Source organism: Drosophila gunungcola, unplaced genomic scaffold (assembly GCF_025200985.1).
Source record: "Drosophila gunungcola strain Sukarami unplaced genomic scaffold, Dgunungcola_SK_2 000001F, whole genome shotgun sequence".
Taxonomy (NCBI): domain Eukaryota; kingdom Metazoa; phylum Arthropoda; class Insecta; order Diptera; family Drosophilidae; genus Drosophila; species Drosophila gunungcola.
In genome coordinates this window covers 6,879,213-6,906,665 of record NW_026453197.1, presented here as the reverse complement: position 1 = coordinate 6,906,665, position 27,453 = coordinate 6,879,213, and the positions used below count along the sequence as shown (strand labels likewise).

At 37.1% G+C, this 27,453-nt stretch overlaps 4 protein-coding genes across 6 annotated transcripts; 2 read left to right on the top strand and 2 right to left on the bottom strand.

The window, feature by feature from the left end:
- The first annotated feature begins 381 nt into the window (after nt 1–381).
- On the top strand, nt 382–10,220 carry LOC128261963 (uncharacterized). Of its 3 annotated transcripts, XM_052995941.1 has the most exons (7): nt 382–669; nt 745–1,483; nt 8,436–8,566; nt 8,631–8,767; nt 8,832–8,990; nt 9,051–9,203; nt 9,703–10,220. In XM_052995941.1, the coding sequence occupies exons 3-7, from the start codon at nt 8,458–8,460 to the stop codon at nt 10,129–10,131; spliced, it is 987 nt and encodes a 328-aa protein (XP_052851901.1). In that variant the 5' UTR covers nt 382–669; nt 745–1,483; nt 8,436–8,457; the 3' UTR covers nt 10,132–10,220. The 3 variants fall into 3 exon arrangements, with proteins under 3 accessions (XP_052851901.1, XP_052851900.1, XP_052851902.1); XM_052995940.1 differs by having other exon boundaries at nt 382–1,483; XM_052995942.1 differs by lacking the exons at nt 382–669; nt 745–1,483 and adding an exon at nt 3,887–3,992.
- A 283-nt stretch (nt 10,221–10,503) lies between these two features.
- On the bottom strand, nt 10,504–13,587 carry LOC128261962 (armadillo repeat-containing protein gudu). Its single transcript, XM_052995939.1, has 3 exons — nt 12,810–13,587; nt 11,202–12,453; nt 10,504–10,644 (listed from the first exon to the last, which is right to left on the bottom strand). Exons 1-3 carry the CDS (start codon nt 13,424–13,426, stop codon nt 10,504–10,506), a joined length of 2,010 nt encoding a protein of 669 aa, XP_052851899.1. The 5' UTR covers nt 13,427–13,587.
- Nucleotides 13,588–13,849: 262 nt separating this feature from the next.
- On the top strand, nt 13,850–18,304 carry LOC128261373 (MTOR-associated protein MEAK7). Its single transcript, XM_052995039.1, has 7 exons — nt 13,850–14,107; nt 15,618–15,842; nt 16,280–16,595; nt 16,996–17,369; nt 17,432–17,538; nt 17,629–17,719; nt 17,781–18,304. Exons 1-7 carry the CDS (start codon nt 13,979–13,981, stop codon nt 17,883–17,885), a joined length of 1,347 nt encoding a protein of 448 aa, XP_052850999.1. The 5' UTR covers nt 13,850–13,978; the 3' UTR covers nt 17,886–18,304.
- Nucleotides 18,305–18,375: 71 nt separating this feature from the next.
- On the bottom strand, nt 18,376–27,368 carry LOC128261372 (neither inactivation nor afterpotential protein C). The gene is given in 15 exon segments (XM_052995037.1): nt 18,376–18,911; nt 18,965–19,250; nt 19,308–19,723; nt 20,410–20,597; nt 21,199–21,252; nt 21,313–21,410; nt 21,466–21,615; nt 21,916–22,202; nt 22,550–22,821; nt 22,883–23,175; nt 23,653–23,812; nt 23,815–24,589; nt 24,966–25,829; nt 26,325–26,649; nt 27,213–27,368. Coding segments are annotated over 14 exon segments (4,509 nt in total). The 5' UTR covers nt 26,610–26,649; nt 27,213–27,368; the 3' UTR covers nt 18,376–18,530.
- Between the last annotated feature and the right edge of the window lie 85 nt (nt 27,369–27,453).

Genomic DNA, 27,453 nt, shown 5'->3' with positions numbered 1-27,453 from the left:
ATCAAATTAATATAATATCTTTTTTATTCAAAGCGGGCTTGGCTTTATGACCTAAACTCAAAAAATGTTGTCCATAATGCCAAAAACCTCTAAAGCGAATCAAATTAAGAAAAAGATCTATTTTAGTACTCGGGTTATGAATGCTATTGCATACTTTTCGGACACTATTTTTTATGTAATCCCTAATAAAACAAACTTAACCTGCAAAAGAATCTCTGTACAATATATCATGGCAAAATGACTCATTTGTCAATGACTTGTTATCATTTAATGATAACAATACTATATTTAGAAAAAAAGGGGAAGTTTTAATAAACTCAAAGTCGCTACATGAAATAAATCCCGTTTTACCCGAAATCCCAATATATTAAATGTCTTTCTCACTAAGAATACTAATTTGTTGTGTGGAATGTACACTATTTTCCTCTATGCATAAAACAAAAATATATATACAATTTTAAATATTTTTTAAATTTTATTAAATATTTAACAATTTTTTGATTTCTAGACGTATTTTTCCCACCAGCAACATGTCAACTGGCAACATTTGTGGGCGGCTTCCCAACATGTTGCTGGCACATTGCGCGCGCTTTCTGATTGTTTATAAACTTTTGAACCTTCATTCAAGCAGCGGCAGCGCAGCAGTCGAGTTGTTGTTTCGCGTTGTGGGTGTGTGTGGATATAGTGCACCTACCTCCTCGACGAACTCTTTTGCATTTTACAATTGGTTCCACATATCGCCAGCGCTTTGACAACACCGCTGCGAAGGTGGAAAAGCGGCGGAAAATTGGGTGGCGAACCGGACTCCGTGTGTTTTTTATTATTGCCTCACAATGACAACGCATCGGTCGGCATTGCGTCGCAATAAACCCACTTCGATGGCATCGGCAGCGGTACTAGTTGGATATATAAAAGCATAATTGCTACGAGCCAGCAGCTTAATACGCAACAGGAAGCTGAAGTGTCAACAATTCGTAAAACTTACCAATTAAATAAAATGCATAAAACCATGGAAAATAAATAAAGAAATATAAGACCTCTACTCAAAGCTGACCAAAAAATAGTAAAATAATTTTATCATAAAAACAAATTAAGAAAATATTTTATGTAAACATTAAATTTATTAGACATAAATGAATCAATCAATTTATACCGCTAAAAAACAAAATAAACACAATAATAACTAAACAATGAAACATTTATAACAAATGAAAACAATTAACCAAAGCAAACTTTCAACAAGTAACCATTTAAAAGTACAAAAAACCTTTTGCCAAAAATATATGTATACAATTAACATTTAACCTTTTTTGATAAATGCTTTTTTATCAGTGCGTGCTTAATTCTTATATGAAAAACCTGAAAGTTTAAAGAAAAGTTTACCCGAAATAAAACATGTTAAAATGGTTTCCAAAACAACATAAAAATATACAGGAACAAAATAATATTTTTTGAGGAAAACAAAACATTTATTTATCAAAAGGTGCGTATACTTAATTATTGTTACAACTAAATATATAAAAAAAATTTATGGCAATCAAACTAAAGAAAACTTTGTAGCAAATGTACCAAACAGAAAATTCATAAACACATAATAAATTAAATCAAAAGTTGTGTTATTCTGCTTGTTTCTTAGTTTGTAAACAATTATGTCTGGCGCAGGGGCATAGTAAATGGGTTTTTAGAAGGGTCTAACGTCAACAAAAGTCCTAAATAAACAGGTTTTAGAAACTGAAATCAACTTAATGCTGGTGATGTTTTTTTTTTAATATTTGTTAATTTAAAGCCCCTATGTGTTCCGCCCATGCCCAATTATTATTTGCTGCTCCAGTCGACCTTGACTCAAGTCTCGCCAATGGGCGATAACTTTTCACCTGATGGTTTTCTGCATATATTTCTTGATTCTCTTGATTTGTAAATCATTTAAATTGTCTTTGATTGTTGCCACTTCCGCCAAAAAAAAAAGTCTTGTTCAAAACTGTTTGACTTTGAATTGGTTTCAGAAATAAAACAAATTGCGGTGTGCCTCTCCATCTCTTTCTGTCTGTTTTTGATTTGTTTGTTTGATACGTTTTAAATTTGGCGCCAAGGTCGCCAGCGTTTCTGTGCATAAGTGAAATGCAAATTTCGTTTTATTTGTCGATCCACTATGCGTTATCTCAAATCACTTTCTTGGGCATTCGGTGAGGGAAAGTTGTCTACAACGTAGCTTGATTTATTATATCAACAAAACATAATCAGAGGTCTTAACACCTTCCTGCTGATTTGGCCCACCTCGCACCTTCATAAAGTGACTATTTAATAGCGCCCAATACTAAAGTGCGGTGGCGGCCGGCTCTAACATTGTGGTTCCTGTTATAACGCCACAAACAAAAGCGTTTTATTGCAAACCGACCGCAGACACGACCAAAGACAGTAGCAAATAATGACAAACGCCATAGCCGCAAAATAATCGAATCGGGAATATTATAGTTAAAAGATTTTGGAAATACCCTAGATATATGTTATATGACATTAAACAAAATGGTATTAATCACTGCATAGATATCACTACACAAAAATTATAACTCAAGAAATCTGTTGTTTATTTAAAATACAATCAATGTTTGTACCTTAAAGTTTAAAAATAAAACATCATAATTATTATTATTACCATATGTAATATACAATAATAATAATACATTTTTTGTAATACATATTTTTGGCTTGCCTTAACAGTTCTGACAATATTTTTTCTCTTATCTAATTAATAAGATTTAAAAAGATTTATTTGAGAATAAATGAACTAACAACAAATATATGTGTATATCTATTTCATATTCCTTACAATAAAGTTATAAAATCAATTTTTTAAACATAATTATACCTCATGTTCTATGCTGCTCAGATAACAATAATACCCCTTTATTTTAGGGTAGCAAAAATAATTCATCGTTCCGAACAACTGACACAATGAGTGGGTACGACAAGTGCATGGGAATTTTATGAGGATGGGGATCATAAAGAGCAGAAAGCTGGAAGTTAAGGGTTGGGTTGCTTTTGGGGTGAGGGTTGTAACATGTTATGAGGCTCCATGAGTTATTGATATTTTACATCTCAGCCTACGACAAGTGGCAAATGTGGCCAGGAATGTCTGTGCCTAAAGAGATTTCTTTCAACTTGTGGGTGCTCTTCAACGCGAATGGCTGTTCGTCCTCATAAATTCCATTGATATTTATGAGTAAACCCCATTTTTATTTGAATTGAAGAGACATGGAAACAAACAGATAAAAGCCTGCCAAATTTGATAATAATTATGCGCAGCGGGTGGTTGCCGTTTGAAGTTGACTAATACATACTTCTTTTAGAAAAAATAAAAGAGAAGAGCTTTAAAAAAAAATTGAATAAAATTCTTTTGAAAATTGTATTTATTTTTAAAAGCGAGAAGGTTAAAATGAATTTTATTAAAATAATAACGTCAAAAATTATACCCACCTTAAGTGTTAGAGCTTGCCCTTATTTAATTTTCTTAGGTTCCTCATAATTTTCCTATTAAAGTTTTACTCGTTTAAATTCCCATATAACTTTAGTACCATCTCATATATCAAACAGTTTAAAACTGTTTAAGTTTTGTCCTTCAACCCTTTTCATTTTAATCTTTTCGTCTTTTTTGAGCTTTTTCCACTCTTTGACCATTACCTTTTCTTCTTGATAAACAAAACAACGTCTATGTGTATTTAATTGGTGCTCAGTCTGTCAACAACAAAAAAACCTCTATGAGCCTAACTAAAATAACATTTATGACGCTTGACTTTTATTTATAAGGCTGACTTAGCAAAGTCTGCGTTTATGGCTTTCCAACAAAAGGGAAAATGAAATTTCTTTTCATAGATTTATTTTTATATATATTTAAGTCCCACTCAAGGTGAATACTTATGTGGAGGAAGTTGACCGCCAACTCCAACGATTTTAGCGCATTTTCAATTTGATGGCCGCACAGCAAAACAAACAGAGTGAGTGAGAAAAACCAATGGCAACATTCGCCTTTATTGCACAGTGAAAGAAAAGTTTACAGGAAACATAAAAATAATTACTAAAAATATCTAATAATTAAGAAATAACAGAAAAAAAATTTTATTTTGCGAATTTATTAATATATTGAACCTTAGTTATTTCATAGAAAATCTGCCTTGCTTGAATGCAAAACTTTTTAAAATTATAAAGACATAGAAATTATGATGAGTATTTTAAAAAAATATTTGTAAGATAAAAGTTCAAAAATTATTTTGTTACACAAAAGTATAAGATTTGTGACGAAGCTCATATTTTTTCTGCCTCTGTAAGTGCGGTTCATGTTAACTTGCTATTGAACAGCAACCAAAATGAAATGACAAGCAAAAAACGCGGAAAAAGTGGTGGGGCTGTGGCATCGAGACTTTGTGGATCGGGCAACTCCAATCATCAACAATGGGCCGGCTGGCAAGTGGCGCACTTCCCATGACCTTAGCCGAAAGTGGAATTGGTTGGCACTATGACAACCCAAACGGCACCTCTCCACTCCGCCCCCTCATTTCCAGAACAACCACTTGTTGGCTGGGCAGTTTGATTTGTTTTCCGTGGAACTCCAAGCGGCATAATCATCCTCATCAACCCAATCAACATCAACTTTTGGGCGATGACAGCCACAACTGCCTAACACGTGCCCCCGAAAAGGCGGGGAAGGCGGTTCAGGGGTGTTGAAAAATATGGGGAGGGTGGCCAAAACTATACAGTATCGTAACTCAATCTTCGTCTGAGCCTCGAATTATTTTGGGTGCGCAATAAAGCTGCATGTGTTGGTAAACATAACGACCAGGTCAACAACCCAACAGGTCCTCATTTACCTCATCGTCTTGCTTTTGGTGTTTTTTATTTTCAATGCCTATGCCAAGGTCCGGTCGACGTCCTGATTATTCTCACATGCGAGTGTCTGTCATTACCTGACATAAGGGATACTTGTTGGGTTGGACTTAGTTTAGTAGGCGATGAAAGATAAGCTTGTAGATATATTGTTCTTTTGATGGCAGGAACTTGATACGCAAATGCGAGATAGTTTTAGGCAGTACAAATTCTGGCATATGGTTATTATTCAGACAAGTTAAAGCATAGATTTTTAATAATTTAATATACCTGGTTTAAATAGGTCTTACATATTTTAGGACATTGTGTTTAAATATCTTTATTTAGTAAATTTTTTTTGTTAGGTTCGTAAATGATTTTTTCGCGATGGCTTAAGAAATTTGTATAGTTTATATATAGGTGAAATGTATATTTATAAATTTTGGAATTGTATAATATTAAATTTACAGTTTTGACAAATACAAAGAGTATATTTTTTTTTTTTTTAAACGCATTAAATTCACGGTTACAATTCAATGTTAAGTCCATGTCGCAAACCAATTATTTTATATGATTTCTTATAAACAAAATTAACTCATAAGACTGTCCTTTTTATCTTTGTCAAGACTTTTACAAGAGCATTTTTATATAATCAATTTAAAGCCATACATCAACCAACCCCCTATTATTTAATTTCAATCATATCAATTTATTTCGTAGAAAAATTTATATTTCAAACTGAGAGCTCAGACACTTAATTATCCGTCACTAAATACGCACTTGTTGCTTCCTCAACTGCAAACACTTGACTGTTTTTTATTTCTCGAGAACCAAGCTTTTTCAAACATTGCCTCGGAAACCAATCGTTTCCATTTGATTTCTCTTATTGGTCCTCCATATTGTAAAACAGCGAATTCCCTAAAATATTATTTTCTTTAAATTCTCGGAAACTCATTAGTGTTCGCTCGAGCTGACGCCTTACACCTTACTTCATTGCATTCCTTCAACAACAAATCATCTCTTGTTCAAGGACCGCTTCATCATCCTTCTAATTGTGCGAAAGATTTTCTGCGCAATAATAAATGAATAGAAAGGAGTGTGAGATAGCGAGTGAAATGGAGAGACAAAGATAATACTGTAAATTTCGAGTTTCATAGCATACTTTTGGGCGTGTGAAAACCAAAACATGGCGGCGAGACTTCATTGTAAGAGCATTTTCCCCCAAATGTATAATTAAATACAAATTAGCAGGAAAAGAGAAAAGTTTTTCCCTTCTGGGGATTAAAACCGTCTGGCTACAGACCAAAACTTTCCGGATCAGCCTTAAGCCCGTACCGAAAAACCACTTGATGCTGGGCATTACGTATACGCCACGATGGCGATGGGGAAGCTGGCTGCAGAAATGGGATTCTGAGCTTCGAATAGAAAAACAGGAAAACGGGAAAACGCTTCATTAAGCACGCACCGTCGAGTGTTTGAGTTTCAAATCCAGCTAATTAAAATCTATGCAGCAAAACTTGGAGCGGAGAAAACTCAATGGACTGGCTCTAGTTTTAGATGAGGTGAGTTAAGCTGGTCTGAGTGTGGTTCACAGCCAGGTGGCCGGCGAGTTCATTTGTTTCACTTTGTCTACAAATTGGCAACAACTCAATACCTTTGGTGGTCGGCGAAACCTTAAAAGTTGTGCAATTATTCTTCCACCGAAAATTCGTTTTAATTACTTATAAACAGTGATGAATCTTTCCCAGATTGTAATTAAACTGGCGGCATCTTTTGAAAATATATAATTAATTATAGAGTCAGTACTGCTTTAAAGAGAATCAAAATATTATATAAAACTAAACATTAAGCTTAATGGTTTTATAATGCCTTTTACCAAATTATATTATTTTTTCAAAAAGCTTTCACTTTTAACGAGCTTTCTCAAACTATTTCCAATTTTGACCAAAGAGTCATTAATTATCCTGGGAAGCTATTTATAATCCCGTGTGTATGACATTCGTTTTTAATCAGCAAACATTTATCAGCACCTATTTAATACTGAAGGATGAAACACTTCCTATGAAATGTTTAATAATACATATGCTGGCACGTGTCATTGAACTGAGCCACAAGCTTCACACACATGGCCACAATCAAGGAGCCCATCGATATCCGCAAATGAAGGACATTCAAAGACCAAGTGAAATGCCGTTCAAGCCAAGTGATAATTGATTATTTATTGTTGTCACTTGTTGCTAGTTCATCAGAAACAATTTTTTATTTTGCTAGTTTTGCCATATTTTGATATCCTCTGACATCCTGCGCTAATCGGCCGACGGGGAGTGTCCTTTTAATCTATAATAATGACCATGACAAGGCACAAGGACGTTTGCATTCCCTTCTTGTTTCTTTGTCTGCGCCTTCTTCTGGAGGACAGCGCAGAAAGTGTCCAATAAATGTTTCATAGTTGTCGGTAGTCTGACATTGTTGACCTTATCAAAAGCACAAGCACTCCTACTCCCACACCCACATATGAGTGAATGTGTGTGTTCATGGGTGGCTATAAAAAACATACAAACGAGCATATTTTGTTTAGTGTTCCTGTTGGGTTTTTGAAAGTTACTGGCACTTTAAAAACTTAACCATCCTTTAATCAACAGAGCTAATCATCAGAACTTGCTAAACCACAAATTCTTGAAGTTATCAGTGCCATATAAATTAATTATTAAATTATTATGCTTAAAAGCATAAGACAATGTTAAAAATGTGAAATTTTTTTTAATTAAATTCATATATTTAACAACTAAAATTTGAAAAGAAAACTGTTTCAGTATATATATATAAAATATAATAATGTTAAAGTTATATGCTTTTGTTTTTAATTTTTGTTTTATTTGAATTATTTATTATTTTGTTTCATTAATTTTATTTTAATAATTCTCCAAAAATGTTAATAGCATTTCTTTTTCTGAGTGCCTGTACCAGATTTCAGTGTCATTTTATCTTTGTATTCACGTTCAGCAAGTATGCAATATTGCTGAAAATCGCTGGCCGAAATTAGAATGCGACCTGGTCTAGTCCTATTCTTTAGTGCAAAGAAAATTTGATGTGGGTTAAGGGGACTACCAGAGCCAGCCACAACAGCATCAGGAATCCGGGGCCAACAAAGGTCGCGTCACTCGTTCCCAACAGACATATTGTCTCGGAAATACGAGACTTAACACCCATGCCCAAGCAAACAACAGAAAATATTTGATACCCTGGGATGAAATCGAAATTTCGGTCGTTTTGTTTTCTTGCCCAAAATGCTTGATTTATTTTTAATTATTGTGTAGAAATAAATATTATAGATAGGGATTATAAAACGATTTGCACACCTGTTTCAATATGCAAACTGCGCAGGCAAATGATTATTAAAAATAGGATAGCATTGGATTAGCTCTGCATCAAATACATAGTGAAATGCCCGAAATCAATTTAGTTTGTCTTATCTGCAATCTAAATAATAAACGAATTTTAAAGCTGGATGTTCTATAATAAGAACCCGATTTCTCATACATTTCTCGCTTAGCTAACTTTCTTATTATATTTTGCAGACAATTGTTCTTGGTATCTGCCATGAATGCCACCTCGCCAAAGTCATCGCTGGTCAAGTTGGGTCTGCATACCAACAAACAAAAGACGCTGAAGGTTATGGTCTTGGGCCAAAGTGGCGTGGGAAAAACGGGTGAGTTTGCCACACTCACCTCGCAATAAAATAAAACCCAAACTGAAGGGACTCCCGTATTTAGCCATGGTGGTGCGTTTTATTACCCGACGCTTCATTGGCGAATATGATCCTAATCTGGAGAAGATTTATACCTGCCAAACGACGCTGGACAAGGAGCAAATTCAGTTTGACATTCTGGATGCCACCGGTCGGCTGCAAGTCGGTTTTTTTTTTAATATGGCTTATAAATTGAAAAAGTTTATAAAGACTTCATTCCTTATAGGAACTAGATGGCGTCAGTCTGGAGTCCAACATTCGCTGGGCCGACGCTTTTATTCTTATGTACTCCATCACGGATAAGTGTTCCTTTGATGAGTGCAGTCGCTTAAAGTTCCTCATTAATTACAACAAACGAAGACGCAAGTTGGGTTCAGCCAGTAAAGTAATTATTTTAAATCTATTATTAGTCACAGCTTTTTCTAATTTCCTCCCGGTTTTCCAGGACTATACTTTGGATATTCCTGTCATATTGGTGGGCAATAAGACAGATCAGCCGGGAGATCGAATGGTCAGCTTGGAGGAGGGTCAGCGTCGGTTTAGGGAGTTATCTTGTGCCTGTTTTCATGAGATTTCCGTCAGAGAGAGCGTGGATCAGGTTAGCAAATTTTATTTGACTATATTTTATAATAACTAATTGTTTCTGAAAAAGTAGCTAAGTCTTATTTGTACAATATGGTTCCAAAATGCTTCTTCAAAACATTGTTTTTTAAAAATGTTTAAAAGATACATTTTGGGATCATATATTTTTTTATTTCAATGATTTAATTTTAAAACATATTTTAAGTAGTTAACAATAATTTCAAAATGTTCAAAATGACTACCTATTTGAATTTGTATAACAAAATGATCTCAATTGCAATTGTCTTTCATGATATTTTTGATAGTTGCTCAACCAAGAAGTTTATGTTAATATTTTTTTTTTTTCCAAAAACTAATTTTGTCTGCCAAATCTCTTAAACAAACCCGAAAATGTTTAGAATTCGAAGAATTTATTAATTTCATTAATAAGCAGACTGGCAGACTGCTAAATTTTTATTTTTTATATTGTAGCACCTTTTGAAATTTGTTTTATGTTTATATTCTTTTAAAACCAGGTGCAGAACGTCTTTCGCGATGTGTTTCGCTTCTGGCGAGTCTTCACCAAATTCCCCAAACTCAAGCGCTCCACGAGCGATGTGGCCAATGCGGATGGAGTGCTTACCCCCGATTCGGGATCCTGTTCCTTCTACGACGGCTCGTCCTTGGGCGCCGGTCGCCGCTCCTTTCTGGTCATCGGAAGCACCTGTTTGGAGGAGAGCAGCGGTGACCATTCGGAGTCTACGGATGAGATTACCAGCAGTAGCTTGAGCAGTTCGCGCAGCGATATCGATGCCCCTTTCCGGAGTCGGGCTTCGACCGATGGAACCCTGTTGTCCCGACCGCGGAGATGGCGATATCCACCGCCAGGATGCCTGTTGCCACACACAAATCGTGTCGAGCGACGGATGAGCATTTCCACCAGGGGCAGCAATGCCAGTTATTAAAGAAAATGTATATTTAGTCCAGGGAGGGTCGAGCTTAGTTAGTCAAAATGTAGCGACAAATATATAGCTAGATGTTATTGTCAAGGAAATTAGTTTGTCGTTTTTTTTGGGAAGAAGATGAAAGATCTTTTCAAAATAAAAGAATTAAGCTTAGTAGAATTAATAATTATACAATTTCAGGTACAGAGTCACTAATCCTTTTATGTTTTAATTATCTTGAAAATTTATTTTAATTGGCTACCTCTGAAAATAGTTGTTAAATAGCTGAATTATTCTCAAGGTAATTGCTAGCATCGGCATATATATTTAGTCAAACACCAATTTTTCAACATAACAAAGCTAAATACAGGACCCCAGGCCATAAAGCACAAACTAGTCATCATCGATTTTAAGCAGATATTCCTCTGCCCGCAAAGCCAGTTCTCGGATATTCCTCAGACAGCCAGCGGCGGCCAACTGAAGCTCCTTATTGGTGGATCCAATGCACTCCAGCAGGAAGGGAACCACACCACTCTGAAATAATATAGAAATTCCATAAATGTGCTTTAACTGTTTGAATATTTGTATATTATATAAATAATATATTTTTGAGCTTACAAACTATCTATTGTGAATTCAAATAAATTTTATAATGATAAAAAAACTATTTCAATCGTTTCAAAAACAACTATTTTCCTCTCAACAACTTATTGATTCGTTAAACTCAAGGTAATTTTTCTTTAATAAATTCATAGTTTAAAGATATAATAAATATTTGGTTTTCAAGAAAATCGATCATATTTTTAAATGATCAAAATAAACAAAACCTTTAGGGAAATTATTTAATAAAATGTTTAATATATTAAATGTGTAACTAACTAACAAGGCTCTTAAAAACTCCAAATTGTAATTCCAATATCCTGTTCTAAAATGAAATCAGAGTTAATAATGTATTATTTAAAAAAAAAAAACCAAAAATATTTAATTCACTGTAAATGGATTAAAAGATCTTATACACAAATAAGAACTTTAAAATAGTATTGAATAGCTATAGGTATTTTGCGGAATAAGTTAAGATAGTAAATTCCCACCTGGTGCATGGTAATGCAATTCTGCGGATCCATCGATAGCTTCTCCAAGGCCATGGCTGTGCTGCGGTGCACCAGGGGATTGTCGCTGGTCATGTAGGTGACAATGGGAGTGACGGTGCGCAGTCGACCCAGCTCCTCCGTGTTATTGCCAAAGCAGGCACAGGCGGCCACAGCAGCTGCCAAATTCATTCGCAGCAAATCATCTGTGGTCTGGACAAGATCGGCCAGCTTATAGATCACCCTGAGATCGGTGAGGATAGCCAGATTGGTCTGATCCTGGGCAATCGTGGCTATGGCTGCACAGACGGCAGACAAAACCATAATATCCTTGGACTTTAGCAGGCCCACTACCAGTTCCATGGCTCCCACCAAACTCCTGACCAATTCAGCTGAATCGTTGGCATTTCGAACGCAAGGACATATGGCATAGGCCGCGTGAGCTTGAACCCTAGTGCTGGTGTTTTTCAAAAGGGACCAAATCAGTCGGACGGCATCCAGATCCTCCAAAATCCTCATGCTTTCCGGGTCTTCAGCACACTCCTTCAAACCTTTGGCTAGATTTTCCAGGAGAGGAGCATGTGAACTGTTGAGCAGGGACACCATGGCTGGTAGTCCTCCAGCTTGCCGCAATTGTTCTCTGTTGCTCTGGAACCGCACACATTCGGACAGGGCTCCGGTGACATTGGTCAGCACCTCGTCACATTCGTCGTTCAGCAAGGCCACCAGGTTATTAACCGTCCTCAGTTGATCCAAAACTTTGACATTCGCATCGGATACGGCACACATCCAAATCGCTCCAGTGGCACCCCTCAAAAGTGGCTTATTATCCCTCAAGTTTTTATCCTTTATGATTGTAACCAGGGGCTCCAAGCCACCTGCATCCCTCACCAATTCCCTGGTATACGCATCAAAGGCACACTTGTAAATCGCCGTACTGCCCTCCATCTTGAGTTCCGTATTTTCCGAACTCAAATGGACCACAATATCGGGGATCATGCCCTCGGTGGTGATGGCCAGTTGAAATTTCGGTTCCGAGGAGCATTTGCGAACGGTGCCCATAATGGGAATGACCACATCGATGTGGCAGGATTTCAAAAGTTGAGCCATCAAGGGAACGATTCCACTCTTCCGCATCTGCTCCATATTGTGCTTGGAATCAGCCAGGGTAAAAAGGGCTCGGGCTCCAGCTCGTGTCATATCCAGCGATTCCAGATCATCGGCTCCCAATTGGTCACGCGGCGTCTTTAAAATGCTGTAAAATATTCACAAAATTCTATAGGATTTCTTTTTAAAATAAAAACTATAAATGTAGTCTCAAGATTAATTTCATTATAATAATATAATAGCGTTTAGGCTTCAAAGCTCTCAGTTTCAAACTTACTTATATCTCCTCATAAAGACGAGTTACAACTTATTATAGCATGGATCACGCTTTTTATTCAAAATCTCACAAGAATAATTTTAATATTTAAAGCTTCGGAAATGTGGTGGTTATTTTCGAAGCTCTAAATATTAAAAAAAAAAACTCTGAGTTTCCCGCAACACAATGATTTTGAGAAAGCTAGCCTATCTTTTCTTTTGAAAACCTCATCTTTTGTGCCAACTCACCTTAACTTGATGTCGATGAGATCCACCAGCTTGGGGATTCCGCCGCAGGTGCGCACATACTTCCTGGCCAGTCGCACCTTGCACACATTCGCCAAAGTCTCGGCGGCCATGGTCTTCAGGTCCTTCATGGAGGAGTTGAGGATATCCACGATCAGCGGAATTCCATCCAGATCCACGATGGTCTTCCTTATGTCGATGTTCAGGGTGATATCCGAGAGAACTGTGAGGGCGCCCAAACAACACTTGGTGTCGCTGCACTCCAGGATATTCACGAGGACATCGAGTCCGCCGATGTCCGAGATGGCGAACTGATTGATCTGAGTGCTCAGATCGTAGTCCTTCAAGCAGCACAACGATACTATAGTGGCTGTCTGATTGCCCGCCTTGATGTATTTCACCAGTTTCTGGATATTATAGTAGTCGGCCGGAATTTCCGAGGCCCGTGCCACTTCCTTCCAGCGATCCTCCTCATCCGTGGATGATTCCACCTCAGAGGTATCCGAGTCCTCGGCGATTACCTGGCGTTTGTCCTTCGAAAACCTATTCGGACAGGATCCACATTGCTCCCTAATTTTTCGTCCCCGATGCTGCGAAGTTCCGCTGCTGGTGATTATCATCTTTCACTTTTTTGGTCACTTATATTCCAGAAATACGTATCTTTATTCCAGGTTATTTGGTTTATGCATGGGAATTTTTTCGTGTTTTTGTGTGGGACAATTTTTGGGCTACTCAATTGATTTAATACGGCCTGCTGCTAAGGTAACCGAACAAAATTATAATAGTAGTGATTGGCTGCTTATATCAACGTTTTATCGAAAGCGCATATTTGTTTCTTGAAGTGGAACACTTGTTTGGTAAACTGTAAGTAAATAAAGTAAAATTTGTGTAATCATCATCAAATTTGTGGTATAAAATTGTGCTCGAGGTTTGAGTCATTGCTAAACGTATCGGAATCCACCACCGAAGTTTGGGTCTTTGCTGCAGGGATTATTTCTATTTCCGAAGTAAGTTTATGTCTTTTTTTGCCAAACCTAGCACGGTCACACTGTTGTTTGTTTTCAATCGCAGAACGGGTTTGTTTTTTATTTTCAATTAAAAACGTCGATCGCAGCTGCAATTGTTTACCAAACGCTGACGTTGAATCATTGAATTAATTTTGGTCGAAGGAAATGGGAAATGCGAGTGGCAAGCGGGAGACGGATAATCTCTACACGAACGAGGAGCTACGCATGCTGGAATCTGCCTATAAAAATGCATCTGGCGGAGCCCTAGAAAAGTTGACCCAAGACCGATTGGTGGTAAGTTCCGGGGTCCAAAAGTGCCACGTGTGTGAGTGCGAAAATCAATGGCAACTGCAGTCTACGTCTGCGAATGCGGAAGGGTCACGGTCACAAGTTCAAGGGCGTGCGGGGTGAACTTCCTTGAACAAAATACGGAATCCAAGTGCATGACAAATGGCTATCCACCTGCTGCGATTAACACCCTTTCAAACGGTATATTTCTGTGGCAGGTGTCTTCTTGATCGGTATAAAAAGAAAACCTAAAGTTTTAATAAATATTCAAGATTTACTTGTTTAAAACCACGTTTAAGAAGCTTTTATTTGTTTTCCATTACAAAATTTAAGATTGATTGCTTAAATATTGCAAAGTTTCTAAAACTAGTACAAAAGATTTTGATATAAAAATTTTATTTTATATTAAAAACCTATGGGAACGTTTTCGTAATTAATATTACTATAATATATTAAATATTTCTCTTGTGTCTAAAAAAAACGAGCCAAAAATAGACTTTCTTTAAGGTTGAAAAAATCAATCTTTAGCCAATTGTGGATACTATATACACTTAATTGAGTCAAAAGCGTTGAAAATCCTACTTCTTTCACATGTCTAGCTGTCCAAAGCAAAAGGTATTATCAGTAGGTGACCTCAACCAATTAATGTTAAGTTTAAACCATTTTATCATACACAATTTATAAGCCGAAAAACATTTGTGATATAACTTTTTCCGATGCCGGTTCAAGGCCCCCAGATTTTTCAGGCGTTTTATTAATACCACAACAGATGACGGAAATGCAACCATTCAAAAAATGTTTGTTTGTAACCAGATAAATCATCAAAATCTTACTTATTTTTATCTATTTATAGCTCAAATTTGATTAAGACCACTTTCACTAGGGAGTGTATACCTAAATTCGATATCTATGGTTAGCTACCTCTGTTGTTATCAGTTTTGAATTGATAATTCCTGGGCTTGTGTGAACGTGTCCACAATTTGTCTAATTTGTTTGCCGTCGCATTTCGTTGTTTGTCTTTTGCTTTGTTGAATTTGCTTGCTAACGAATTAGTCGTGATTTCAATGACTGGGGTCGTCAATTAGGGCCAGCCCAATTGAATTAAAAATAAACATTATGCTTAACCCGTTTGCGGCATAGCATATGGTCCCGCACTCTCATAATTTTAATAATCACTGCACAAAAAAAAGTGTTTCTCAGTAGGAAGTGATGGCTTGGATTCTGAAATAAAAACAACTTGTTATATTATGGGGTACATAAACAGAGAGCTAAGTAAAAAATGAAATACTATGTGATTATTTTTGTTATTTTGAGTAACAAATTTTTCATAATATCTAAATATAAACCTTTAAGGAACACAAATATTTTTCTGTGTGCCGCCCTTTAATGGGTTAATCTGTGTCAGCATTTCCCAGACCTTCGTTCCCTGCAAGAATTTGCTGACAGCAGAGGGAAAATTATGTTTATGTATCCGGTGCGCATTTTGTTTATTTCTTTGTTTTTGTTTCGAAAACAGGAAACGTGGTCGCAGACCATCGAAAGATCGCTGGCGGAAAGTACGGCTCAGTATCTGTTTACACCCACGAAGCCTGGTCAGCAAAGTATTAACATACCGCTAAGGAAATTCGGGGAGCCCTACTATATAATGGAACGGGGAACCATTGAACAAAAGTTGCAAATGCTTCTCGGCTCGATGGAAAAAACTGGAAATGACACCTTCAACAGCAAGCAATTGGAGCAGGTGAGTCTATAAATAAACAAACGTTCATGGGATTATTGTAAACATTTATCGATGGGATTTCTGTAACTCGAACCACTTTATCGAATTTAAATTGAATAGCAATTTTGTAACTCGAACCACTTTACGAATTTGAATTATTATGATAAAAGATAAAGCTTCGTTCATATTCGTATGCTCAGGAAAAGGCTATTAAAGAGATTAAAAATATTTTCTTCTTGACATGACAAAAAAATTGATTTTGGGGTTTATCAATGTAAATACTGTTAACTTACAAACTGTTTTGTATAACTGTGGAGAGATAATTATGGGACCTTATTAACTTAAATTCCTTTTATTTCTTATTTAACTTCATTCAAATAAATATACTTATTGTTCCAATGCTACAAGTAAAATCAAATATTTGTTTTTAAAATAAAACCCAATTAATTTTTATTCAGTACATCTACTCGGTGATCAAGAGCTACGTTCATTTGGAGAGCACTGCCAAAAACTCAAGCATCAAGGAATGGCAGGATATGGGTTTTAATACCACAGAGCGTTCCACCGCCACCTTTGCCAAGGGCCTCATGCGGAATTTGGGCAAGGAGCTGGAGCACACTATGCCCAGCGATGCCTTGGAACGCTGGTTGCACGTCACTCCACAGTTTCTGCAGATCTGGCGCGAGGTCTTTAGTCAGCTATATTGTCGCCATGGTGGCAGCAAACGCAACTTAATCAAGGAAATGGAAATTCCAATTTTACCCGAAATGTGTGGTAAGAAAAATAAACGTACATTAAGTCAACAACAGTTTACCTAACAGCTATATAAAAACGTATATAAAAAAGATCTGTAAAGCAAAGACAATGTTTTCAATATCTTCAAGGAGATACGAGAAAAAATAAATATAATTTTTTTATTTTCTAGAAGCTTCTCAAAACAGCCACTAATCGCATAAATATAAACAACTTCTGTAATGCTCAGATAATATTGTTAAAATATTCCTTGGGTTTTTTATTTATGTTCAATTCATTTTTCTAGATGCTTCTCATAACAGTCACTTATTGCTAATGTACTTTGAGATTAAATGACTTGCGTGATATTTATGTTTATGAATTCAATATTTATTTATTGTGGCATATGTAAAGAAATTAAAATAATTTTTTCATTTTCTAGATGCTCCTCAAAACAGTCATTATCGCCCAATCATCGAACTGCCCCACGTACTTTATATCAATGCTCAATTGCCCCGCGAGCATCGCCACAAATGGCGCTTCCTCTTCTCATCGAAAATCAACGGAGAAAGCTTTTCAACGATGCTGGGAAAAGTGCTGGACAAGGGACCCACGTTGTTTTTCATCGAGGATGAGGACCAGTACATATTTGGTGGCTACGCTTCCGAAACGTGGTCAGTGAAACCACAATTTGGCGGCGATGACAGCTCGTTGCTGTACACCTTAAGCCCGGCCATGCGGTGCTTTTCGGCCACTACTTATAACGATCACTATCAGTATTTGAATTTGAATCAGCAGACTATGCCAAATGGCCTGGTGAGTAATGTTTATAAGTAATTGATTGATTGCTTTGCTAATTGTTTATATTTGGTATATAGGGCATGGGCGGACAGTTTGATTTCTGGGGCCTATGGATTGACTGCAGTTTCGGCGATGGACAGAGCGTTGAAAGCTGCACCACATATCGAGATTATGTTCAATTAAGGTGAATTAAATATTCCATTTTTTAAAAACAATGTATACAAGCTAAGTTAGAACTATATAATAACTTAATTCTGTACATATCTTTCCACAGTAAGCGCAAGCAATTCAAAATACGAAACATGGAAGTCTGGGCCGTGGGAGATTTGCCAGTAAAGGAAGGGGATGAAGAAGGCGATGGCCAGGTATATATATTTCAATACTATTATTAGTTAAAAATCATAATACATAATTATTTCTCTGCAGAAACGTTCGGTGCTTGATAGCAATCTGGAAGATCGTGCTATGCTTGAAATTGCAGGCAAGAAAATGCATTCGGATGGTTTACGCGAACCCGGCATGGATGATTGATATTATAAGAAACTTATAAATGGAAAAGCTTTGTTTTATCATGTTCTAGAATTTATCAGACCATGCCCGTCTTGGGTGTGCAGTTAATAATTCGATTATATTTCCTTTGGCCTTATTGCGATCCCTATCAAAAAACACGAAAAAGTCCTGCGAACAAAAGAGTATTTGTTCAATCCATTCCTATAAACGTTTTGTTTAGCTATTAATGTTTATATATATACAATGTATAATGGATATAGTTTATGTAATACTGAGAGTATTGTTGTTCCGTTTTAGATCTAAAAGTGTGAAAATGAAATCATTTAAATGATATAACAAACAAGCAAGCAAAATAAGCAATGTTAAATCGTCGAATTTTTCCCTTTTTATCCTACGTAAATAAAATGCAAAATATTTGCTGAATTCTAATTTATTTAAAAGTCTTTTAACTATAATATTGTGACAAAAAAATTTAAAAATTAATAGGGATAAAAATAACTATGATTTAGCTGCAAATATTTTATTATTTCCTTTGCATGAAAGCAGAGAGCAAAACTTTATAGTGTGTGACAATGTTTTAGAATTTCAGGTGGGTTTGACTTTCAATTATTGTATCATTGTTTGTATAACATTTAACAGTAGTCCCTATACTCTTATCAACTAACTTTAGATATCGACGGCATAGCCGGATAGTGTCACCCCCGGTGCAATCTCCTCCTCCACATAGGATCCTGCCTCCTCGAAGGACCTGGCATTGCTGTCTTCAAAGCTGCGACCCACGCTGGCAGGTGCTTGCCTCAGTGTGGGAGCCCTCTGCTGCTGGCCAAAGTTCCTAGACACTCCATAGTTTCCCGACGACGAGTTATAACCCTCATCCTCTTGGAATCGACGACCTGTTGATCGTAGCTTGGGCGCCTGGAATGTGTGTTGCTGACCACTATCCGATTCCCGACGATTGTTGAAGTCATAGGTGCTGGTCTCGGATCCCCTTGGATAGTTTGTCTTACGCAGCATGGCCTTGAAGTTAAATGGTGGATCCTCAGAGTTCTGAAAAATATATATGTTAAGGATATATCAATTTAGTAGTATTAACATTTTACATCTCCCTCGTTGCGAGCCATGTTCTGTAGTTCCCTTACTGGATCCGATGGTGGATACGAGGATCTTTGCTGATAGTTGCGCTGTTGCTGGTTGGGATTATTGCGATAATAGTTGGACGATGGCATTGGAGGAGGAGGAGGTGCAGGCGCCGCATAGCCTTTCAAGGAGTTGCGTCTGGATCCGGACCTATGGACACCCCAGTTCTGGTTGCCGCTGCTGTTATAGTTGGTGCTATAGCTGTTGTAGGCATTGTTGTAGGCATTCATGTTCATCTGCATTTGATTTCTGTCCAACAGAAGGATATATTATTTAAATTTTAAATTAAAAACGTTTTTTTCTAACCTTCTCAGCTGCTGGGGATCTCGGAAGTAGCCCTGATTGTAGATATTATCGCTCTCGCCCATGCGATCCCAGTTGGTCTGGCAAGCCTGCTCCTTTTTGTATGCATTGTAAGTCAGGGCACAAGAAGTCATCGAGGGATTGCGTTGCAGTGGACTATCCCAGGGCTCATCATCCTCCATGTGCTGGGTGAGCAGCTGATTGGGGAACGTCTGGCGGGATATAGAGTTGGCCGGATCCACCATGTACTGGGTGTCGTAGAAGGGAATCTGGTCCAGCCTAAAAGGCATCTTCTTGATGGGCACTGGCAGTGGTCCCAGCTGCGAGGAGTTCACCTCCCGCATGTTGATCCTCTCGAAGGGCACTGCCCTGGTGCATTTATTCAATCCAGCCACCATTCTTTGGTTGTAAATGTGCACCTGAAAAATAATATTATAATTATTGTTCGAGATATCTTTGCCAAAAAACGTTAAACTAAAAACTAATTAGGCGAACTAACCCATCAACTATATTTAAAGTTTAAAAAACGCAAGGTTCATTTACAAAATATTAAGCTAAGAACACTTTTCAGGAAAAGTATTACTTTATAAATATTTCCCATGCATCCATGAAGTCATTTTGATAATTTAAAGCACTTGTTAAAAATAATTTTAAATAAAAAAATGTTAATAATATTGTTCACTAAAATTAGTTGGTCTCATATTTTTATTAACATAATCGTTTTTGTTTTACAGATCTATAAAATTGTAGGTATAAATGTGCATATCCTTAATAAAAACTATGTCAATTATTGTAGTTAACTCTAAGAACTATTTTTAAGGTGAAATATAAAACAAGGTTGTAATAATAATGCAAAAATATTAATTATTATAATTTATTGAATTTATTATTATTGTTATTATTATTATGAATGTTCTCTATTTTTATGAACGTTATAATTTTTTTTAATTTCTATAAAGAAGTTTGTCGAGCTAAGTCAATTTAAAGTTCTAAGAGTTCAAGGCAAAATAAGAAAAAAATCTTGTAATACTTCTTTAGCGTTTGTTTTTAAACCTACATTTATATATATTAATATTATTATTTTAATTATTAGATCTTAACTCACCTGCTGTGACAGATTGACAAAGTCCTGGAAGCGAGCAGCCCTGTAGTGCAAAAGGACCTGGAATATGGACTTCTCGCGCCACTTCTTGGCAAACGGGCGGATAAAGTCGGCGGTGTTCTCATTTAACTGGCCGGACTTCTCGTTGACCAGCGGAGGAAGACGCACCCGGTCGCGGAATCCCCTAAAGGCTGTGGGAAAATGGAAAACGGAGGAAAGCCGTTAGAGAAACCCATTTGAATGGCGGTCAGTGGGGCTGTTCGTAGTGGAATGAGAGGGAAGTCACCTTAATTTAATTAAATTTTCATTTCTTTTCTACGCAGCACTTATAATTCATCTCTTTCCGTAGGTGCCGATGTCGATGCTAAGTGTTATGTCTTAGACTGCTATAAGCCGATTGGTTGCATCAGATAGCAAAAAAAAAAAAACAAATACAACCGCCACATTTGACACCACTAAGCGGCTTAAATAGTTGCCGAGACCCTAGACTAGTTGATTGCTTTGTTGTTTGCATTTTCTGGATTTTATTGGTAGTAGTAGTAGTAGAAGTGTAGTAGTAGTAGTATTACGAGTAGTATTTCGATCGATATAGTGATATAGTGTGTATAAATGGTATATAAACTGGGGCCTATTCATCGACGGAGGCCTGCTCGATCTTGGATATTCGCACCGCCGCCAAAGCCTCATCCATTCTGGCCTCAAGGAACATCTCCTCGGCCTCCGAGGGCGTCTCACTAATGTCGATGTGCTCCTCGTCGAACTCTTTTAGCCTATCCACCTGCGTTTTTTTACCTTTTTGTATTTTGCAAGCGGCCACATCTTGATGCTCCTGTCCCTTTTTGCCCACTGCGAAAAAGTTTGTAATTAGGCTTTGTCTAGACTTATATTTAATTTAAGAAAACTTACTTTTGAACACTTTTCCGCCCTTGACGCGTTTTCGTGCTAGCAAAGCGCGCATCATTGATTGCACCTTGATTACCTTCTTAACCTGCAGCTCGTATAATCTGTAATTATTTCGTATTAATACATTTTCTTTAATTGCAGGATTTCGCAACTCACCTGGACAAGAACTCATCATTATAGTACCGCAAAAACACCTTAGTCTTGCCCAAAGCCCAACCTTCCATCTTGAGACGCAAAAACAAAAGACGACAATTATCCTTGGTCATTTCCACAGGCTCATCAAAGTCAAAGGCCAGGAATTGATATCTATAACAAAAAGGAAAAAATCCATATTTAAGAAAAAGTTTAACATAAAAATAAGCAAAAATTAAAAAAATATTTATATTGGAATATATTTATAGAACTATAGTTTTAAGACAGCTTTCGTTTTCTGCAAGAAGCAATATTTTTCTAATATTTCAAAAAAAGATTGGATTCAGCCTAATTTTTATTAACGGAAGGATCTACAAATCTATTATTTGACAAATTTGAAATTTTTTGAATTCCCACATAATTTAAAAATAACGAAAAAGCTAAATTGGTGCTTTAATTTTGGTTCTAACCCACCTTCTTAGGAATTCCTCGAAGGGCAAACGTGAGCTGAAGCCCTTCTGCCGTGCGATTACGGTGTCCAGGACTCCCAAGGCCTTCATCTGTTGCTGGACCACATCCGAGTGGAAAGCTCTGGGCTTGTACTCCAGATCAGCGCGAATGCAGCGGACAAAGTGCACGCCGAGATTCGCATTCTGGCTTAGCATTTTGAGCAGGGTCAGGCAGGTGAAGCGGAAGTTGGCCGCCAAAGTGCGGAGATTGTTCACCTGGGAGATGCAACCGGCACTCAAGGTATTTAAGGCCTTAAAGAAATAGAAAAATACCTAAAGTAACTAAAGAGTTTTTTAACAATGATTTATTATTTAGTTTTGAAAATCGCATTTTTTTAAATGTTAACCATTTGAAATTTAAAAGACTTTCAGAATTGTTTCGAAAGACGACGACCATTTTTTTGTGCATACTTTTTTACACCTTTTGAAGGTAAGTTAAAACCATAAACTAGTATACGTTGAAGTTAGTATAGGTTTTTGGTCCATTACTTGTTTAACTTTTGTATAAATTTTGTTAAGTGAAACTAAAGATTACATAAAATGTCTTGCATGCATTTATACCTCGAACCTATTGAATTTAAAATTGTTGGCCAACTCACATAGGACCTCCGTTCGGTTTCGTCCTTATGCTGAACCGCCTCGAAGGGCATCGTGAGATTGCCAGCTTTGGTCAGTTGATTGGTGAACATGGCCATGATGCTCTCATCCAGCGAGGAGCGGAAAGTCTCGATCATTTCCGGCGGTACGAAATCCCGGTTAATGTCGGTGAAGGCGCGCGTATCGTAAATTATGCGTCCCGTGTAATGAGCCACGGATATCTCAGTGGCAGTGTGCTTCTTCACAAACTGGCTGTGCTTCTCCGAAACGCGATCTGTTAAGTCACAAAACAAGAATGAGATACTCCAAATACGTGTCACAATCGTTTTTCATACCCATTATCAAATCCTGATCTTGACAGGAACGTGAGGCATCATCAATGATGTAGAATAAGCCATCCGGTTTGGTTAGCAAATTGTCCAGAGCGGTTTTGTTGTCATAGAAATTCAAGTTAACGGTGTCAATATCCTCAGCCTCCATTTCCAGCATTTCACTAATAAAGATGCGCTGGTTGTAGTGATACTGCATCTGTTCATTTAAAGTGTTTATCATCAGTTGCTCGAGACCATTTCGATTAAAGCACTCAAAGCCAAACATGTCGTGAATTATAATGGCATTGGTGTCACCACTGAAATAGGTTAATTATTAAGATTGTAAAATTTTTTTAATTATTATTAATTAATTCATTTTTATCAAGTATTTTACTTCAAATTTTGAGAGATTTATATAAATGCAGTCATTAATTCATAAACTATTTTTTGAATCGCACAAGGTAATCCAATACCTCAAATTTTGAAAATCCTACTAGTTTTTTTTTTGAAGCACCTATAAGGGTGTCCAAAAGTATGCAATGTCTTTATTTTTTTATAATTCGAAAAGGTTTTATACAAAAGACAATGACTATATTTTTCAGTGCATACTTTTAGACACTTTTATGAATTATTCAAAATGCAAAATTATTTCTGTTGCAACATCGTTTAACTTACTTTTTAAAAAGTGTTATAAAATGTTATAGGAATACATAAACTTAATTCAAAAAAATAATTTTACGACTTTACTTATAAATATCACTTGATTTGTTAAATGTAAATTTTGTAATACTTACAAAACAGCCCGTGGGAAGGACATGTTCATATTGATCCTGTTGATGATAAAGTCTACCAATCTGGAGTAAAGGGTGCTGGCCACCGCATCGCGGGCATCTCTGGCTTCTTCTGAAGTATATTGCCGCCTCTCAGCAATTCCTCCCTTGACCATAATAAATTGGTCAGGGACCACATAAATTTCTTCTCGTCCACCCGCAAAAGCTCTGCAATCCGGGACACAATGTCGGTGTTCTCTACTTCCGCGAACTTTCCATTCTGCCGGAAACGGATGTTGCCGATATTCAAAATGGCAGACAGAACTTTGCGAACGGTCTCCAGTTGTTTGTGATTAAAATCGATATCCCTCAGGATGTTCTCAAATTCTTTGTATTTCTCCACATTTCCCTCAGGATCATCACGTCGATATTTCAGTTTTGAAGGTAGAACTTCTGGTGGAACTCGCAGATAACGATAATTGCGATCAGCTTTAAGATTATATTCCTTGAGCTGATTCTGCTGATTAATAAAATCGTAGAAATAGTAGAAAATATGGAAATTGTGCTGGGTGCCATCCGTGGTGGCCACTCGTAATTTTTCCAGCATATACATATTGAATACAGCTCCACTCATCTTCCCAGTTTTACCGAATGTCAAGCAATATTGTAGAACACATCTGGTTGAGTCGTTGTTCACCGGTGTTCCCGCGTTCACCAACATCAGAATGGCGTTAATGGAGCTCTCGACACGTCCAGTGGCCCCTCGATTTCCAGAGCCCAAATAGCACAAGTGTTTGATCAGCAAACGGGCATTGGTGGACTTTCCCGAATAACTTTCGCCAGAGAGCACAATGTGCTGCGGTTCCTTGTGGTGCAGCATATCCTGGTAGGCAATATCCGCCACCGAGAAAATATGCGGCTGATTCTCCGAACGCGACTTGAAACGGTACTTGGCATGGAACTGACAAAATAGACGATATAAGGAAAATTTAATGGTATAGATATACTTTATTTGGAACAACTAAATATTAACTAAATGTTTAACTAAAAAGATCGAATTTTGTAATACCTTTTCGGTTTACATTCAATATCATCAAGATTTAAAAATTTAACTTAATATAACATTTTATAATTTACTTTAAAACATATTCAGTGCAATGCAAAATTGGCTGCTTGAAACATATAATAGAAACCACTGACAGATTTTGTGTTTATAAAAATATCATTGGTTATTGTAAAAACAAAGTAAAGATAATGGAAGCAACTAAGCTTTAAATTTGGTTGTAATATTTAAGCACAAACGTAACATTAACAATATTAGTAGTATTTAAACTCACCTCCGGTGGGAATTCATCTTTGATTTCATTGGAATTCAAGGACAATAAGATATCGCCAATAAAACTATACGATCCTCCCATTATAATGCGATGACGCAGTGATTCGATAATGCTCTCATCCACTGGATTTTCCAAGGCGGCCAAATCCTCCGGGTACATCCTCTCCGGCTTCTCATCGAACCTCTTGACATAGCCTCGATCCACGAACAATTCCGGCTCCTTATAGAGAGTCTTAACGTCCTTAGAGAGTTCCAGCATCTCGGAGATGTCGGAACGCATCTCATCCTCGTTTTCGATAAGTTCCGTGAGAAATGGATGCTCCACCATCTCAACCATCATGGGTCTATTCTCGGCATTCTTCTCCAGAGTTTCGGAGATAAAATCATTGATCTGCTGCGACCAATTAGTGGGTCGCATTAAAGTCGGCGGTGGATTCCGAATTATCTGGAACATTGCCCTAGTGGGATGCATGTCCGCAAATGGCGGTTTTCCATCAGCCAGCTCAATGGTGGTGATACCCAAAGCCCAGACATCGGCACGAACGGTGATATCGGGATCCCGGGATTCCATGGCGGCCACCACCTCGGGAGCCATCCAACATGGCGAGCCAATACAGGTGCCCCTCTTTCCCATGGTGGAGTCCACCTGACGGGACAAACCAAAATCGCAGAGCTTTACGCGTCCATTTTTGGTCAACAAGATGTTATCGCCCCTAATGTCCCGATGCAGGACATGATTACGATTCAGTTCGATAGCCGCACGGCAAGTCTCCCGAATGATATACGCAATGTGCTCCTCTCGCATCCGACGATCCAGTTTCAGTAGTTTATTCACCATGTCGACTGCAGTTCCTCCAGCGCAGTGCTAGAATAGAAAAGTTGGTTTTAAATTGATATTTTGTAAATAAATATTCTTTTATTAATTTATAACAGCTTAAGCCAACAGGTTATTAAGCAACACTCCACTTATGGTTAAATATTAATCAGTACAGTACTTTAATCAAAATGTATTTTTATTGATGGTCTCACAGAAAATAGAAGTTTTGAAACTAGTCATAATGGTGTGTAGAAATATGCAACAATATATATTTTAAGTCTTCAGGTTGGTTGGATTTATTTCGAAAGACGACGGTCATTTTTGTATTGGATACTTCCGGACACCATTCAAAGTGATTTGAAAACCCTAGAGATTTACTTGCTTCAAAATTTATAACAAAAGAACTTGAACTAATAGGGAAATGTATTTAATTAATAATTATAAACGTATTTTAAAAATATTGCAAAATTTGGTACCTAATTATTATATGTAAATTTGAATAAATCAATTAAATTTCAGTATGTAACTATAATTTTGACTCACCTCCATGACAAACCAGATCTCGTCGGGTCCGTTTGGCTTCGATAGCTTGTACACCCCATAGAATTCAGGCAGATTGGGATGGTCGCAGTAGTCCCGCAGAGTGCGATACTCCTCCTCGATCGACACCTGGTGCTCCTCATCGTAGTGCTGAATCTTCAGGGCCACGATTCGATCATTTTCCAGCTCCTTGGCTCGGAAAACCTTAGCATTAACGCCTTGGGCTATCTCCTCGTAGATCTCAAATTTATCCGTTGGATCCGGCAATTGCGAGTACGGTAAATACATCCTGACCTAGTTGGCTTTTCTGAACGTTCAATGAATATTCCTGTGATAGTTTAAGTAAGTTAAACTTTGAAAATGGGGTCTAGATAAAGGGGTCGTAAAGGGGATTTCTTGTTTTATTTTTCATTTGTGCAAATCGCATTATGTAAACTGTTCATTGTTGCATTTTGTATAACACCTTAAGTCGAAGCATTCTAAAGGTTTCTATCGATCTATTGGTTTTAAAAGCATTAAACCTATTTTTTTCTTGCTATAAAATTAGGTTTTCCTCTTAATTTGTATTCAAATCAATTTAATATAAATTTTAGCCTGATGGCTAGGTTGTTTAAATTTGTACTTTATAGTTTTTACCAGAGTTATGTGATTATTAAATAACATTGTTTTTTAAAGGACCTTCAAAAACAATTTTTATTGCATAAGTTTCCGGAGAAACTACTTAAGCCATATCATGTTGTTTCGACTATTCCAATGTAAATATTTAATCCTTTGACAAACAGGACATCATGTAGTATTTTAAGAATTATATGTTTTGCAGCAACTTTAATTATATTGTTTGCATAAAACCCAGTTCACAGATCACTTAATCCTCAATCCTTCAGGACACACCTTTGCTTTTTAAGAGCCGAACACTTTTCCTCTTATATAAATGACTGATTTGAAGGAGATATTTATTTGGAATTTCGAACCGACCGCACGCATGCAGCACGTACCGCTGCCGTAAGCCAACTAAATGATGCCCCAATGCAATCGACGGCTTTTCACTGGCAAGAAAGGAAGCCCTTCAATGGGCAGTACCCGGGTGCACACCTTGGACAACTATTTAGCTGGCTAATTCAATTAGCAGCGG

Excerpts from the sequence above, each read along its gene's own strand:
- LOC128261963 (XM_052995941.1), top strand. The coding sequence starts at position 8,458 with ATGAATGCCACCTCGCCAAAGTCATCGCTGGTCAAGTTGGGTCTGCAT. Across the intron at positions 8,567-8,630 it reads AAGTGGCGTGGGAAAAACGG|CCATGGTGGTGCGTTTTATT; the intron begins GTGAGTTTGCCA and ends TCCCGTATTTAG. Across the intron at positions 8,768-8,831 it reads ATGCCACCGGTCGGCTGCAA|GAACTAGATGGCGTCAGTCT; the intron begins GTCGGTTTTTTT and ends CATTCCTTATAG.
- LOC128261962 (XM_052995939.1), bottom strand. The coding sequence starts at position 13,426 with ATGATAATCACCAGCAGCGGAACTTCGCAGCATCGGGGACGAAAAATT. Across the intron at positions 12,454-12,809 it reads CTCATCGACATCAAGTTAAG|CATTTTAAAGACGCCGCGTG; the intron begins GTGAGTTGGCAC and ends AATATTTTACAG. Across the intron at positions 10,645-11,201 it reads ATTGCATTACCATGCACCAG|AGTGGTGTGGTTCCCTTCCT; the intron begins GTGGGAATTTAC and ends ATATTATTTCAG.
- LOC128261373 (XM_052995039.1), top strand. The coding sequence starts at position 13,979 with ATGGGAAATGCGAGTGGCAAGCGGGAGACGGATAATCTCTACACGAAC. Across the intron at positions 16,596-16,995 it reads AATTTTACCCGAAATGTGTG|ATGCTCCTCAAAACAGTCAT; the intron begins GTAAGAAAAATA and ends TTCATTTTCTAG. Across the intron at positions 17,720-17,780 it reads ATGAAGAAGGCGATGGCCAG|AAACGTTCGGTGCTTGATAG; the intron begins GTATATATATTT and ends ATTTCTCTGCAG.